Below are 16,472 nucleotides of genomic sequence, written 5' to 3'. Positions count from 1 at the left end.
CCCTGTGTCATACCGTAAATGACTGGGTATTAGACACACTTTTTTCCCTCAGATGTAAAAAACTGACTGCGTCTTATAACCAGTAACAAGCTTTTGAACTTTTTTTCTGAGGTCGATTTCAGGCCAATCGTTTGTTTAGATTTATGTAGAAAGGGATGTTACTCGCGTCATATCGATCGCGTATAAATGGGTTAAAACGGCAGTTGAAGATCGGGATATGGTATATCGTTTATAATTAAAAAAAATAATTGTACAATTACATATTATTAAAAATTATTCAATATTATTTTGAATATAACAATAATTAAACATGCATATAAAAAAGCAAAGCTGTGCACTGTCAAAATGTTTTTTGTCAGTTGTATGATAAGGTGTGAAAAACTTGCACTGCCCTTAAAGCTGTTTAACATACCAATACTACAAACTGTTGCGATAATGGTCTTGTTTTTTCGCACTTTGCCACGTTCATAATTCTTTTCTGCAGGTGTTGACATTTTGAGAACAAACACGTACATGTACACTATAAGGTTTTTGTATTACTAAACGTTCATTATCGACAAGTTCTCGTTTACGATATATACTGTCAGGAAGACAGTATTTTACAAATTGTCATAAAAGGTACTTTACAGAGCCATCCAGCTACAAATTTTAAATAATTTATTTTTTATGTAACATGAAACGAATAAACAATGAAACATATTTTGCTTTGTATTAGTATTGTATGGTTTTAAAGATAACCATCACCATTTTCATGAAAAAAAGATAATTTCGTCACTGTCAACAAACATGGTGGCCGATCGCAGCAGACGATTTTTGACATTTTTTTTATGCGTCCTATAACCCAAAAAACTTAGATTAAAAGTTTTTTCCTCGGATTTTTCACGGATTTTTTTGCCTGCATCTTATACCCCCTATTGTCTTATACCCAGTCATTAACGGTAACTGATACATATTCCCTGTGTCATTGACAATGGTCAGCCAATAAGGTTGTATTCTAAGTTAGTTAGATGACCAGGTAACATCTTACTGATTAAGAGTGGTTCATTTGCTAAGCTCACTCCGCCCATTATTAATCATTAAGATATTCCTTCTTGTCATATAACTATTACTTATTAGTAAAATTTGTATTAAATTATAGCTATAAAGCAAAATATAAAAAGAGAAAGCTAAGGAAAGCATGTTTACACGTTGTATTTGTTCTCCTCCGATGAACCAGAACTGTTGACGGCTCTCTCACTGCGAAATACCACATCGTACAACAACAAAACACAACATTGTAAAACTTTGTAAAAACATGCAAATATCATCATACTTCACAAACATGACAACATTTAAGAAAAAGAGTTTGTATTGAAACAGTGCATATATGAACGACTTACTGTGGTTTCAAAGAAAATTTACAACTTTTTAATATCAAAATAACTATAATCCATAATAAAGTAAACAGAACATGTTGTAATTCATTTACTATGAACAGAAACTCATACAAATAGCAGACAAATTAAAAAATTGTTTAAAAGAGCAAATAATGGTGCAATACAACAACATCGAATTTGAAAATTTAAAACCTGAACACAATTTCTGTAACGTAAAATCTAAGTGTTTTTAGTGTGATTTTAAGTGATTGCCAAAGTACTTCAGCCAATTTAAAACACCAAAATCAAAGACAAGTCTGTGTTCTTGTTTTACATGTTTGTGAAAGAGAAAATGACGTACTTAATTACATAACTTACTTTTCCTCTTGGCGAGTGACCAGAGCAATACGACCATAGTCCCAGGCAACACGACGGAGAATGGCAAACACCAGTAGAAGGACCTGTAAATAGGTTAACATAAAAAGATAACAAAACATTTCAAAATAATAATTTTGTGAATGTTTTAATACTAACAAAAATATCAAAATGCACAACATGTATTTCATCATTATATAGGTTATCATTGATGCCATCATAAAGTAATGACATTTTAATGAAAACAAGGTATTTGTGATACAAATGAAATATCACATTCAAAGAATAATTGATGACTGTAATATCTAAAATGTTTCAAAGTCACTTTTAACAAATTACCAAAAAAGAAAACGCATGCATGCATGCAAACATGTTTTTAAGACTTCATTTTGCTTCAATTTAGAGATTATTCTTCACAAAATCATACAGCAGTATCGCCTACTTACCACCCATGTAACTGCGTTAATGGTGAGGGTCTCTGGAATACCTCCATATACTGCTTCCTTGTACAGGAAGTGGGTCTTGTTCTGGCTCAGATAGTTACACGAGTGCAGGTCTGTCTGATTCCCATCCAGGTGCAGCTGGTCGAACCCTCCCGCACCGTCAGCAAAGACGTCCATCTTACCCTGGGTTATCGCCCTGGTCTTTGCACTTGTCTACGTGATTTCTAGTTTACAGCTCAGATGTTAGCCATGCTGTGCAGATGGAGCCAGTCACTACTCGTATGATGAAACTGACCTGCATAAAAAGAAAGCAATACATTTTTACTAGTTTTTGGAGGATAAATATTTATTGAAAATTTCAAAAATGAGCAATGTAGAAATTATAAACTAGAAACTGGAATTATTATAATTTTATCATAAATACATATGCATGTACATACTATTTTGCAAGTATTTATTAATAATAAATGTATAATTAATATCCTTTTTGATTTCCATAAAGCACTCTTTAGATAACAAACTACAGTGTATGTTGCCACTATCATTTTGTATTAATCACTTAATTGCTTGCCAAATTATAAATTACAAACAGCACTAAGCATCAGACCCATAAATATATCAATTTTGGATGCTTTAAGACCTCATATAATTTTGGTATCATTTCAAATGTATAAGAAAAGAAAATGTAAAAAAATGCATTTTTTGGCCTACAAGGATTACCCAGTGGGCCCTTTTATGTCCAATTACCGTACGGTTGAAATAAAGAACAAATATACAAAAGTAATTACTAAATGTAAAAATTACTTTTGGTAAGATTTCACATATAAGTAATCAGCAGGCAAAAATATACCTTTCTAATGGTACCAAAAATGGCAAAATTATATTCGGTGAACAGGCATCAACATTAAACATTATGGTTAGTGGTTAATGGAGCTATCTTGGGTCCAGCTTATTGTTGGATAGGATTCCTGTGATGGTTCACATTCACATTAACAATTTTTTTTATGATTTTCAAAAGACATACAGAATGACCCTGGATTCAATACTTCCCCAGCATCAAGCTTGAGACTATAAATCCATATTTATATATATACATATGATATTTTGAATAAATATTCTTATTTTATCACATGTTTATCCTGCTAAAACACCTTTTGACAGTTTTAAAAGTTTGACTACAAATGTGCATCATTAATGACAGCATACAAAACATATGATATTCTATCTGGTACATAACATTAGACCGACCATAACCATATGTTACACTATCCAACATCAAAAAAGAGTTTGTCTTTCACAAACCAATAATAGAGCTGTACGCTGTACATAAATCTTCCATTCAGATGCCAAACTCAGATATCATGAAATCATTTATCATATCATGATCAAATAACACTTAAGATGCAATTCTTGCAGATAAACCAATATTCATGTATTAATTACAACAGACATGATTCACAAGTCTGCGCCACCGTCGTATGACACAGGTTACCATATGGTGACATCAGTTGGCCAATATATTTGTCATTAACATATTACACTTCCCAAGGCAGCCACTTTATACTTGCTAGATTCTACCTTACCATGTTTTGGCTTATAAATAATTCATACCCTTATGTTTCATTGACCTGTTAATGAGTTTACATCTACTTAATATTGCCAGCATCTTTTATTATTGAAATAACTGCAATTATAAATTCCACCAAATATATTGTAATATAATATTGTAAAGTGAAGAAAATACTACTGTATGAAACACAACAATGTACCAATGAATGACTCCAGGTATAGTCCAAACACTGAAAAAGTAATTGTCCACTGCAATACTGGGTGAGCCTCACCTCAACTCTCTCTGTAGCCAGTAGGCTGACTGTCTCTGATGCCTGAACAATGCCACAGATATTCATTGATCCATTCACTCCAGTCCCCATACATAAAATATTGGCTATTGGCTCCTAACAGAAACTGTTCAGAGGAATACAGTCCTTGTCTGTGATGCAAGAAAGCTAACGATGCCACTTCTTCCATGGATTGTGTGACAAATAGTCTCCCATTAAACAGATGGAACATCTGGGGCCATATTCAATAACCATCTTTTTTTTTTTGTTGAGTTTATAAAGGTCTGCCTGCGCCCAATAGTGGCTGCATTATGGCTTGACCGCCTTGTGTGACTGAAACATATTTTTGATGCCAGAGGGGGAGTTTTATTCCCACCTTTTAGTGGGATAATCGCCAAATTAGTAATTTTGAACCCCAAACCCAAATGCTGCAGGCCCTACGACGAATGACATCTAAAGTGGTCCCACAGCTCTGTCTATTGGCAATAACCATCTTAAATCTAACTTCAGCCTAAGTAGAATCTGAGTGTTTTTATTGGACTGAAAAAATCACTGAGAAATCACTCAGAAATGTCTAAGGATAAGCATAAAAATTATAATGAAATCTGTCCCAGGGTCCTAAAATATTCAATGAAGTCATTGTCTGGATCTCAGACTCAAGGCATAATTATGGTGCAATTTTTATTGCAAAACTGTTACCAATTTGAAAGCATTGACAGTGAAAATCTCTGTATAAGTTACAAATGACTTTCTAAAAAGGACACACCTAATTCAAATTAATGACTTGCAAAAAAAATGTTACATTAAAACCCCATATATATTATATATACAAATATACTAGCAAGACAAATGAGGCTTTCATACATTTCACAAGAAATGTGTACCTGTTCCTTTGTCACAAAAGCGAGGGCCAATATTCTAACAATAGTGAATGATTGTGCATCAAAATGACCAGTTGCAAAATGTAACAGTGGGAATATAAAAACCTCCGAGGGTTAGATTGTGTTGATATATACTTTTGCAAAATATATTGTGAAAAAAATGTGACTAATACAGAATATTTTAATAATTGCCTCTGCCTCTTTGGGTGTATATTATAAGAAAAAATCCCCTATAATGAAATAAAAAGTAAACTTGTAACATTTTAGGAGGGGTGTGCACCTGGTTCAAGAGATTCAGCAAAAGGCTGTACTGTGATTGGCCGATTGACATTATCCAGTGATGCTAACAATATGTTCAATAAGGGATAAAATATCTGTCAGCTTACCGTATGTATGAGTCCTTGTGGGTATGAAAATTGTATCAGTTTTCTAAATATTTTTTTACTGTACAGGCATGGATTTGCTCCCCACTACAACCAGGGCTTATTTTATACTTGAATTGTATTTATTTCTTCAATTTCAGTATCAAAGAGTAGAATAATTATAGTAAAAGTGTTTTCATATGCATTACTGGGAAAACTCATTTTTGGTGCCAAAACATGGGCAAGTTCAGACTGTTCTTATTTTCTTTAACATGTAACCTGTTGCTTGACCTTAAGAATTAATCAAGTCCTTTTGAAAGAATGTTAAAGAATATTCATTTCAGACTATATTGGTTTCAGGCAATATATACAGCAAACATATCTGATTTGCAATTCAAATGAGAGTGACTTAGTGTAAGCAGGGATAAATTTAGCATGCGTTTTTCATGATTTCTCACATTAAAAACGTCTAAATCACATTGAAAATACATAATATACTCTTGCGCTCACTGCGCTTACTCACAGTTTGTGTTTTTTGTGCCTTGTGTGCTTCTGTCTTTTATTGAATTGCAGGGGTATCGTCGTCTATGGCCTCTCTTGTTGTTTATTGAATTTTAGCGTTGCTGCCAACTATGGTCTGCCTGTGCTTTTTCGAAATTTTATCTTCTACGCACTTGTTATCAAGCGTTTTTGCGACCAGCATTAGTTTTGTTTACTCAGGTTTCAGTCTGCATCTACAATATCGTAAGCTTTCCGAAAACCTCCCAAAATATCATCTTTACAATTAACTTTCACTAAGGTATTTGTGTTTGGTTGTAAACTCAGATTCGCGCTATCTTTTTTTATTTTTCAAGATAATTTAGATACAGAAAAATACCAGAAAATCTTTAATGTGCCTGATATGTAAACTGTTATCATTGCCCCAAGTGATTAAAAGTTGTTTGAATAATACTGTAACATTGGTTTATTTTAATACATTTAGTGTTTCATTCTAGTCTAAGAAATATATGCATATATATATAAATAATTGATAACTTTAACTGAGAGTTTTCACATTTTAAATGACTAAACTATCAAGCGAAATGATCAACTGAATACAATTACGGTACTTCCAATTTTATTAATAGTCTAGTGGAACACTATTATTGTTGTACTGATACTATTTGTAGAACTATACTATCAGCAAAATGTGTGACAATGATGTTGGGACTCAATTTAGCCCTGTTTAAGGCAAAAAAAATTATCCCAAAATATTTGCAAAGTCTGGAATTGACTTGTTTAATCAAGATGTTTCTCACAAGTTATGTTTACAATATAAAGAAACAAAACACAACACATTTGTAAAGATTTTTTTTTGACCCTGTGTAAACACCATCTTATAAAGTGGTTAGTTAACATGTCAATTAGTCATTCTAAAATCCGTCCAGGCTTTTTTTTAATGATGGTTAGTCATTCTAAAATGCCGTCCAGGCTTTTTTTTAATGATGGTTAGCCTGGTCCAGGCTATCCATCATTAAAAAAAAGAAGCCTGGATGGCATTTTAGAATGACTAACATGTCAATTAAGTGTCATTTATGTTGATATTAATTAACTGTTTTTTGACCCACTCTTTCTAAGTTAATCGTTTAAATAATGCATAAATGTTCCAAGACCACCATAGAAGTGGGGGAACTCTGCCCACGGGGTTTAGATGGTACTGTACCCAACACCCCTGAATTTTAATAATCATTATAAGTGCATGATTGTATTCTGAGTATCAAAAAAAACTGATACAATTTTTTTTTTATCCTCAGAATACAATCATGCACTTATAATGATTTAACCAAAAAAAGAACTACGCGGTAAAATAATGAATTAATTTGGCTGTTAATCTTAGACAACCATAAATCATTTCAAGAAACATACCTAGAGTGGCTTGATAGTTATATTTTGTGAATCTGTCAAATTTAATCAAAATATCGTTGTCTTGTAAAATCTAATCAATTCGTCTACGGAGAGACACGGAAATTAACGGAAGAGGACGAATGGCTCACGGGAAAATATTAATAAAATTTTATTGGTCGGAATCGTTCGTAGATTAATCTGCTAATCTAGAACCCGCACGCCATCTTGGAAAGCAGAAAAAGAAGCCCGATAATTATAACGTGGTAATATACATATTTGAAAGACCTCAAATGTTGTCGTTACCGTGCAGCCTAATTTTGTAATATTGTATTCATAGCTTCAAATACTAAAAGTATATGTTTATTGTGTTATTTGGATAAAACAAACGCTCTTCGACTTTGCTTTAAACAAGCACTTGTAACCGTCTTGTTTTTATTTCAATATAAGTTTGGCGATTTTACATCATACATCTGTAGTTAGGGTCGCATGTTGGTTCAACTAGATGATATTTAAAAAAAAAAGATGTTTAGTTCTTTTCTTTTAAAAAACTGTGAAGTATCTAAATTCAAACGTTTTTCAGACAGCGATTGATCATTGATGGGAAAGAATGATAACTAGTTTACTGAATATTTTTTGGTTCACAGTAATCATGGGGACTAGAGTGTATGTTGGACGAGTGTCAAACCATGCAAGAGAACGAGATATAGAGAAGTTTTTCAAAGGTTATGGAAGATTAAGGGATGTCATGATGAAGAACGGTTATTGCTTTGTGGTAAGAATTGAGTACCGTATTATCATCCATTTTTGTCAACCCTTCGCAAGAACTTAGACATTCTATTAGTGGTCCTACTTCTGTTACTTAAAATATTGCAATTTCAGTTCAGAATTATCAAAGAAAACTGAGCAAATACCCAATGCAGGCTCAATTAACACAATATTATTCGATGGCACCATTTAAAAAAGCCGAACCTACATTTTTTGCTATTTCTGGGTTTTCATCTTTTTATTAACATATTTTAGTTTGCCGCCTTTTCTGAAAACACCGGACTTAACAGCCAATAGAAATTGAGTTTACTGGTCAGTAGAAAATGCAGAAAAACCGGAACCTACATGTCATTGTATATGACATTTTATATTGTTTTTTGTATCTCCTGAAAAGTACAAAAATGTAAGTTCTGCATTTTTAAATGGTGCCATCGTAATATGCAACCTTGAACTGGTTATGAAATAACTATTGATCGATAGGTAGGGTATGAATCGACCAAAGGAAGGGTATGAAATTACCCACTGAAGGATACAAGACAGAAATAAGAGTAACAAGATCATTAGATTACTACGGTATGAAATGACTAGGTCCCTTAATTTTATGTCCATATTTATTTATTTTGGGACCCATGGCATTTATCTATGATCTTACATTATTTTGTTTATTCCAAAATGTAATTTTTTTGATACAAAACACTAGTTTGCTTATATTTTGAATACACATTTTTTAACTATATATTATTTTTTTTACAACATTTGGGCGTACAATCAATTGATCATTGATAAGATGGCCCTATAGTACAAACATATATTTAATTTTGCTAAATTTTGTTAACTGTAAAAATCCAGGAGTTTGAAGATGACCGTGATGCTGATGATGCAGTCTATGAGCTAAATGGAAAAGAATTATTGGGTGAAAGGTAGGTTCACATTTTCAAATATCAATGAATTACTTTTTTATTCTTAGTAGGTGTTAATAATTATAAGACAGTTAGTGTATAAAGACAAGTTATATTTTAGTAAACAAAAACTGGAAAATTAAACATTTTTACTTTTACTAGGATTATAATTGAGCATGCACGAGGAACAAGACGAGACCGTGGAGGTTATGGAGGAGGTGGTGGTGGTGGTGGTGGTGGTTACGGAGGTGGTGGTGGTGGACGGGGGTTCGAGCGTTCATTCAGACGGGATCCATCCTGGCTTGGAAAGTATTGAATTTTAAATTCCTCTGGACTCGTTTCTATTATTAAGGAGCAAATGTTAGACATTTTTAGTTTGAAATAGTTTCTAAGTTCAATATACAATTTTATTTTGTCAAAAATGTTCCGCTGTATATTTGTTCTTAGTATAGTTATGAAGGTAAGCTGAACTGCCACATAATGCATGAAGTGGTTCTTCCAGGTATGGGGCACCTGTGCGGACAGACTATCGCATAGTTGTAGAAAATCTTTCGTCCCGAGCAAGTTGGCAGGTATGACATGTTTTGTAAGGTATTACTGTTATTTCTCTTTACATAATGAATCATGAATCTCTGAAGCTGGTCATATTACATCAAAGAAAATGTACAGTCAAAAAACTAACCCTTATAAAACTTCTATGAATTTTTTCTTCTTAAAAAAATCTGATTATGTTGTTCTGCCAAATTAGCTGAACAAAAGGGTATATGTATAATAGGGCACATGATATACATGAAGTCTGTGATGGAAATTGACTGTACATTTACATAGTCTTTAGACCAAGGACCATATTGACACTAATTTTGTTGCTCTCTATAGTCGAGGCTGGAGGTCCGATGAGAAACCCTATGTCTGATGAGCCTTTCGAGGTGCTTGAGCTGGCACAAGTCAGATGATGGCCCAAGACGTGGGCCAACAATTTCTTGATGTGGCCTCACAACAACACTCCTTGTTGAAGATTTGGCTTCTTATCAGTGGCAGAGTTTTATTTGGCTGTTGAAGCTTCTGTCAACTGATCAAATTTTTCTTTGATTTCTTTCAAAAATTTAGACAAAAAAAATGAAAACAAAAATGACATAACCAGTTACTAGAGAAACTTTCACCAATGATTTGGCCATCTTACACAAAAAAATCCTGAATTGATTAAATCATCAAATTTAAATTTTGTTAATAACAAAATTGGACAAAAAAATAGAGCTGCTGTAAATTTAAATGATTATTGATGCAAAAAAAGTCCATAAAAAATGGACTTGCATCAACAAATTTTGCTGGATGCTGAGACGAACTTGAGATGTTCAGTAGACGTAAGATGCAAGATGTTCAGTAGACGTAAGATGAGACTGGTTGTATCTGGTGTCTAAGACGGTGATGACAAGCTTTTCTGATGAGGGTTCTAACCAGTCTGTCTGATGATCTGAGGGTTTCTTTAATGATGGGCTCCTCTCAAATAAGGTTATAGGTAACAACAAGTATTGATTTGTATATGCATACTTCTTAGTTAGCTGTCTAATAATTTATGCATTCTTTTTTCAGATGTATGGTAATAAATCAGTTTGACTTGTAGTATAACTTAATATTTGCGAGTGTTTCAGAAGTCACATACTGACATACTGACAAAGTGTTTGGTAATGATACAGTTGTATTTAAGACTGAAAAATACATGTATAGTCAAACTGATTTCAAGCATGTAACTTTTTTTGTTGTTTCATATGAACATACTGATACTATCTGTTCTATCAAGATCTGGGAATAATTTGGAATACATCATTTCAAACCTAAAACTTAAAACAAATCTTGTGTATTATCAAAAACATTATTTCGACAAAATGATCAACCCTTCATAAATTCTTATAAAAATAGGACAATCCTTCAAATATATTTTGGAATGTTTGGGTTAGCGAAACTGTTTTATTTTGAACAAAGGCCATAACTTCTGAGAAGTGATTGCAAGTGACCAGTAGCTTTTATAGTAGTTTGAACATGGTAAAACACTACTTTTTCTCCACAGGACCTGAAGGATTATATGCGCCAGGCAGGAGAAGTTACATATGCTGATGCCCATAAACAGAGGAAAAATGAGGGGTTAGTACCTTTATTGGTACATTACAAACTCTTCATTTTTAGGCTGATCTGGGTTTTTTTTTCAAGAATAGTCAATACAGCCATTGCCATAGCCTTGTTTTGTTTTTACTCGAAATTCAAACACTTAAAACACATTTTGAAAAAAATTGCATTTGAGGTATTATCATGAAACTTGATACATATGTTACTAGTGATGTTAGGCACATGCATATCAGGGCCCATGGTTCTGTCATTAATTGTGGTTTGTATTATTCCTCTTTCAACTGATAAAACAGACAAATATTTGTGTTTGCTAAACAATGTTGTTGTTACTTATCTGCAATTTGGAAGACATCTTTAAGCTTATGTTTCTCACAAGTGTACATTTCTATTTATGTCTTAAATTTTTCAGTGTGGTTGACTTTGCGACCAAGTCTGACATGAGACGAGCCATTGAAAAATTGGATGGAACAGAGATAAATGGACGCAAAATCAAAATGGTTGAAGACAGACCCAGTCGCAGGAGAAGAAGGTAATAAGATAAAAAATGCCGTATAGCTGTGGAGAACTGTAATTGTGAGTTCAGAACTTGGTATTGAAGTTGTAAATGGAATAGACCGTAACCAAATGCAACGGCTATAGAACACTCATATTGTTGACAGGTGGTCTCCAGCAACTGGTAGATATGCTGTCTGGTCAGACACTGTCAGTGTCTATTCCAGGGGCAGTTGAGAGCGGTCATTGTCTGATACAATGAGCACCAGCAGTAGAAGCAGTACCTCATCTTTCAGAAATTTCACTTCTGTCAGCCAGGTGTCCAGGAGGCGAGGAGGTATCACACTATCATCTCCAAGGTTAATGAGTCCTCCCCTTTTACATTGTTTGGCAGTGATGACACCAGCATTGTTAGTCTAGTTCACAGGCATAGTGTGCACCCGTGGCGACACAAATGTTGTAAACGTGGCCATCGGCTTAGGCGACAATACCACAGCCCTGGCAGAGTTTGTTACCAAGAACGAGCAAGGGGCAAAGTTCAGACGAGGTCATGGAGTCCATATAGTTTCTTTTTTGGTGTTTCTGAGGATAATTGTTATTTGTCTGATTACAGCTACAGTCGCAGCCGGACCAGGTCACGAACCCGTAGCCGGTCCCGCAGCCGGTCCAGGAGTCGTAGCCACAGTAGGAGCAGGTCTCGATCCCGCAGGAGTACGCGCAGCAGATCAAGGTCAAGGTCGCGTAGTGAAAAGAGATCTCGGTCTAGATCCAAGTCTCACTCCAGATCTAAATCTAGGTCAAAGTCCAAATCTCCTGACATTAAGAAAGAAGAGCCACACAACGAGAATGAGGATAACTGATGTCTCATGGCATTTATCTTTGTTTGAGAATCCTTTTCATTTCTCTTTTGCAAAGTCAATTATTTGCTCTTTACCTTTTTAAACATGTTTATGAAAGTTGGACCATTTTACTGTTCAGATTGATGGCTCATATTCAATTTGTTAACATTTGTCATTCGTAAAATCATTCTTAAACTCTATTAAATTTATGAGATGAGAGTGAACATTTGAAATTGATATTTTGCATCACATTCATAGCAATGTTACATTGCAGCTTCTCATTTGTTTTTGTTTTTTTATAGTATACTCATCATTTGATCATTTCATAATTAAATTTGTGCTATTTCATATCTTGTATTGAAACTTGAGGTTGTTGTACATGGATATGTGTACAACAAAAACAGATATCCTGTTATTTCATCTTTTGTTTAAAGAGATTTGTTGTATATTTTCATACTGGCAGACTTTTGGCAAGTGCTGATGTTAATGACGATGATTGTTATTTTGTAGTTTTATGCAAAAGAGAAAAAAATATTTTCGATGAATTCAGCACAAAGAATGAAAATAATGAATTAAGTTTAAAAAAGTATGACGGGTTAAATAAAAGATAAAATTTTATGGCATTTATTTGGACTAATTGTTGTCATTTCACATTTCATTTATATGATATGAAATGTTTTGCAGTTAGATTGATATTTACTCCAAATTTATAACAAGGACAATTTTCATGGCATAACTTATTTTGTTTTAGTATTTTAACATTTTAAATTAAGGATATTTCCATAAGTTTGCTTATAGTTGAGTAACTGTTGACATAGTGTCAGGTGTACTTTGTCTCATCATTATGTTACTCAATGATGTCCTTGTATTTCACTGGCTTTTGTTTGTAAATATTTGGTATCACTGAACACATTTTCATATCAAGAAATCATTGTTACATTACAAAGAACAAATTTTATCTCCTGAACTTACATGTATTTGTGAATGTAGTCTATGGTACAGTGACTGTTGTGAATCTCTCTGTTGAACAAAAGGATGCAGAACCTTTGGCTGTTGCATGTGGTGATTCATAGTAATGTATCATTATGTTGAAATAAACAACAAGTCAAATTGCAAATGGTTTTTGTTTTTGTAGCAATTGTTTTTAGAGTTTGTTAAAACTCTAAAACCAGTCATATTCACACACTCGTGGCCCCTTAAATGTACAGCAGTACTGATAGATCATTATTAGAAAATAGAACAAGCATTATTTTGTAAACTTTTGGTACTATGGAGGCGAAACATTGGTATAAAGTATAAATAGCAATATTGGGGAACACGCATGTTCATGTCTAAATATCAATACAATGACTAGTAAAAGACTCGAGTGCCCAACTTAGCGTATCTAGTTTCCCACATGAACTGCATGGGCAGCCCTAGGTGATGCCAAGTGACTACAGAACGGTCTAAAGAAAGAATCTAGTTCCCAAGGCATACGGTCCCTGCCCTCAAAGTGGTCGAGAAAGTGCCAAACTTGGCGAATCTAGTTTTCCATGTTAACCGTATGGGATACCCCAGGTGATGCCATCATGGCCTAAAGTAAGAATGTTGTCCCCAAGACAATCGCCTTCTATGAAGAACGCGACCAGTCTCAGCCCTCTAAGTAGTCAGGAACTTAGCACATCTAGTTTATCACTTGAACCGTAAAGGCGGCCCTAGGTGACGCCAAATGACAACATCACCGTCTGAAGTAAGAATGTTATCCCCAAGACATTCGCCTTCTTAGAAGAACATGTTCGGTTCCAGACCTCTAAGTGGTTTGGAAAGTGCCTAACTTAGCGAATCTATTTTCCCACTTCAACCGTATGGGCGGCCAAAAGTGACGCCATCACAGTCTGAAGTAAGAACGTAGTCCCTAAGACATTTGGATTCCAGGAAGAACGCGACCTCTAAGTGGTCAGGAAAGTGCACTTTGCACATCTCGTTTCCCTCATTAACCATATGGAATACCCCAGGTGACGCAAAGAAACGCCATCATGGCCTGAAGTAAAAACATAGTCCCAAAGACATTCGCCTTCTAAGACCAACACGACCGGTCCCAGCCCTCTTAAGTGGTCGGGTAAGCAAATCTAGTTGTCCACGTTAACTCATGGGTGACGCCATCACGGCGTAAGTCCCTAAGACATTCGCTTTCAAAGAAGAATGCGGCCAATCCCAGCCCTCAAAGTGGTCAGGTAAGTGCCTAACTTAGCGCATCTAGTTTCCCATGTCAACCGTATGGGATACCCCAGGTGACGCCAAGTGAGGCTATCACGGCCTGAAGAAAGTACGTAGTTCCCAAGACATTCGCCTTCAAGAAGAATGCGACCGGTCCCAGCCCTCTAAGTGGTCAGGAAAGTGCCTAACTATGCAAATCTAGTTTCCAATGTAAACCGTATGGGCGGCCTTAGGTAAAGGCATCACGGCCTGAAGTAAGAATGTAGTCCCCAAGACATTTTCCTTCTAAGAAGAACGCGACCAGTCTAGATTTCTTAAGTGGTCGGGAAGGGCCTAACTTAGCAAACCTAGTTGTCCACGTTAACTCATGGGCAGCCCCAGTTGACGCCATCACGGCCTGAAGTAAGAACTAGGGATGCAAACGAATCATGGCAAAATTGATATTCGAATATGTGGAAATTCCTTTGATCGAATATTCGATTTTTTAAAATCAATATTTAAGAAATGTAGTAAACAACTACTCTATTTACAAAAACTATGGAAAAACCAAACCTACTTGGAAATTATTTTAATAATAAAACAAAAAAAAACTGAATTTTGACTTATCTATTGTACAACAATGTACTTAAACGCTACTCTATACAGTAACATTTAAAAGCACAAACGTTATATTGAAACTCGGAAAAAATAGAGTACAAAACCAGCACATGTCATTGATATCATTCCGGCGATTTGAATAATATTGCTCGGCTTAATTGGCAACCATGACACCACATTGGTAGCTGATACCATCTATCCTTTACTGACATGGTCATTACAATTTACTGAAAGTAATTGAAACTTGATTGTGTCACTTGCCTAATAGCCAGTTTTTGTAAAATTACGGGTACTGTTTATAGTCACCGATGATATGTCCCTTATTAAAATGTGACGCGTGTACAGTGTCATCACGTTCACGCCTCTGGCATAAGGGATCAATCGTTGTAAAAACAAGACAAGCAAATACGTACGACAACACAGTTGTAGACAAACGGTATAATTTTTTATCAAACAAAACATCGAATATTCGAATACCGATTTTGACATTCAAATATCAAACGTTCGATCGAATATTCGTTTGCATCCCTAGTAAGAACGTAGTCCCCAAGAAATTCGCCTTCTAAGAAGAACGCAACCAGTCCAGCCCTCTAAGTGGTCGGGAAAGTGCCTAACTTACCGAATCTATATTTATTTAACATGACACTAAGCCTTCTTGACAAGTAACTTGGGCACATATGATTGTTTAATATCAGCATTTCATTTATGTAGGTTTGTGCAGGAATGAAATCCCATGACCTATGAATCCGAGTCCTCACATTAAATAGATGAGTGACAAGAGATGTTTGTCAAACAATTTAATCATGTTAAGATGATGACTGATATTTGCAGATAAAAATGTGTCCTCTTCACAGCAGAGAATAAGTAAATATGACAAAATTTTAATAATGAATATGAGTTATGACCATGACCTTTGACCTTAAAATCAGAGCACAACTGGTCAGGCCCAACCTCCCAAGTCAAGTTTGAGGGCCATGGGTGCTGGCATGGATAAATTATAACTTGGACAACCCTATATCATTCAAGGTCACTGTGACCTTGACATCCTGACAACATAGTGCTCAGGGGGGCATAATGTTTGACAAACACCTCTTGTTGTGTTTAACATACAAGTTATAATTCATCCATGCCTGCACCCATGGCCCTCAAACTTGAATATAACATTGCCAAAAATAAATGGTACTGACCCTTGTATTGCGTTAAAAGTTTGAATATGGAATCCTATAACTGCATGCTGCTTGGCCCTTGTGACAAGCGTGATAGTTATGACCAATCTCCTTAACAGTTAACTACCCTAACAAGCAGAATAGATCTCTGCCATCATGAGCGACTAAAGCTGGATGTCAGCTATATAAACATTTGTTTATGTTTTTTCTTCTCTCTTTTTAGGATAGTTTTTATCAAATTTCAATTATTCAAGGTGCA

The 16,472-nt window shown here is 34.8% G+C and overlaps 2 protein-coding genes across 9 annotated transcripts in view; one reads left to right on the top strand and one right to left on the bottom strand.

The window, feature by feature from the left end:
- LOC128208122 (CSC1-like protein 2) overlaps window positions 1–7,243 on the bottom strand; it is a 31,361-nt gene extending 24,118 nt beyond the window's left edge. Inside the window, exons 1-5 of one of the 6 annotated variants that reach the window (XM_052911480.1) lie at window positions 7,160–7,239; window positions 5,778–5,988; window positions 2,177–2,468; window positions 1,734–1,816; window positions 1,186–1,236 (exon numbers count right to left, since the gene is read on the bottom strand). In XM_052911480.1, coding sequence (XP_052767440.1) covers window positions 1,186–1,236; window positions 1,734–1,816; window positions 2,177–2,350 — 308 coding nt within the window. In that variant the 5' untranslated portion in view covers window positions 2,351–2,468; window positions 5,778–5,988; window positions 7,160–7,239. Of the gene's footprint in view, window positions 1–1,185; window positions 1,237–1,733; window positions 1,817–2,176; window positions 2,469–3,023; window positions 3,045–3,197; window positions 3,351–3,942; window positions 4,027–5,777; window positions 5,989–7,159 lie in introns of those variants that run through there. The other 5 variants (XM_052911482.1, XM_052911483.1, XM_052911486.1 and 2 more) reach the window with 5 other exon arrangements.
- A 70-nt stretch (window positions 7,244–7,313) lies between these two features.
- LOC128209042 (serine/arginine-rich splicing factor 6-like) lies at window positions 7,314–13,371 on the top strand. 3 transcript variants are annotated; one of them, XM_052912858.1, is made up of 8 exons: window positions 7,314–7,401; window positions 7,783–7,910; window positions 8,753–8,823; window positions 8,965–9,111; window positions 9,305–9,374; window positions 10,868–10,941; window positions 11,333–11,452; window positions 12,029–13,371. In XM_052912858.1, the coding sequence occupies exons 2-8, from the start codon at window positions 7,788–7,790 to the stop codon at window positions 12,273–12,275; spliced, it is 852 nt and encodes a 283-aa protein (XP_052768818.1). In that variant the 5' UTR covers window positions 7,314–7,401; window positions 7,783–7,787; the 3' UTR covers window positions 12,276–13,371. The 3 variants fall into 3 exon arrangements, with proteins under 3 accessions (XP_052768818.1, XP_052768816.1, XP_052768817.1); XM_052912856.1 differs by having other exon boundaries at window positions 9,293–9,374; XM_052912857.1 differs by having other exon boundaries at window positions 7,340–7,398; window positions 9,293–9,374.
- The last annotated feature ends 3,101 nt before the right edge of the window (window positions 13,372–16,472 follow it).

Source organism: Mya arenaria, chromosome 11 (assembly GCF_026914265.1).
Source record: "Mya arenaria isolate MELC-2E11 chromosome 11, ASM2691426v1".
NCBI classification, from domain to species: Eukaryota; Metazoa; Mollusca; class Bivalvia; order Myida; family Myidae; genus Mya; species Mya arenaria.
This window is presented reverse-complemented; position numbering and strand designations above follow the sequence as displayed.

What these genes read in the sequence shown, in the direction of transcription:
- LOC128209042 (XM_052912856.1), top strand. Translation starts at nt 7,788, where the DNA reads ATGGGGACTAGAGTGTATGTTGGACGAGTGTCAAACCATGCAAGAGAA. An exon ending in CGTCCCGAGCAAGTTGGCAG is followed by an intron (nt 9,375 to 10,867) that starts GTATGACATGTT and finishes TTTTCTCCACAG; the next exon opens with GACCTGAAGGATTATATGCG. An exon ending in AAACAGAGGAAAAATGAGGG is followed by an intron (nt 10,942 to 11,332) that starts GTTAGTACCTTT and finishes TAAATTTTTCAG; the next exon opens with TGTGGTTGACTTTGCGACCA.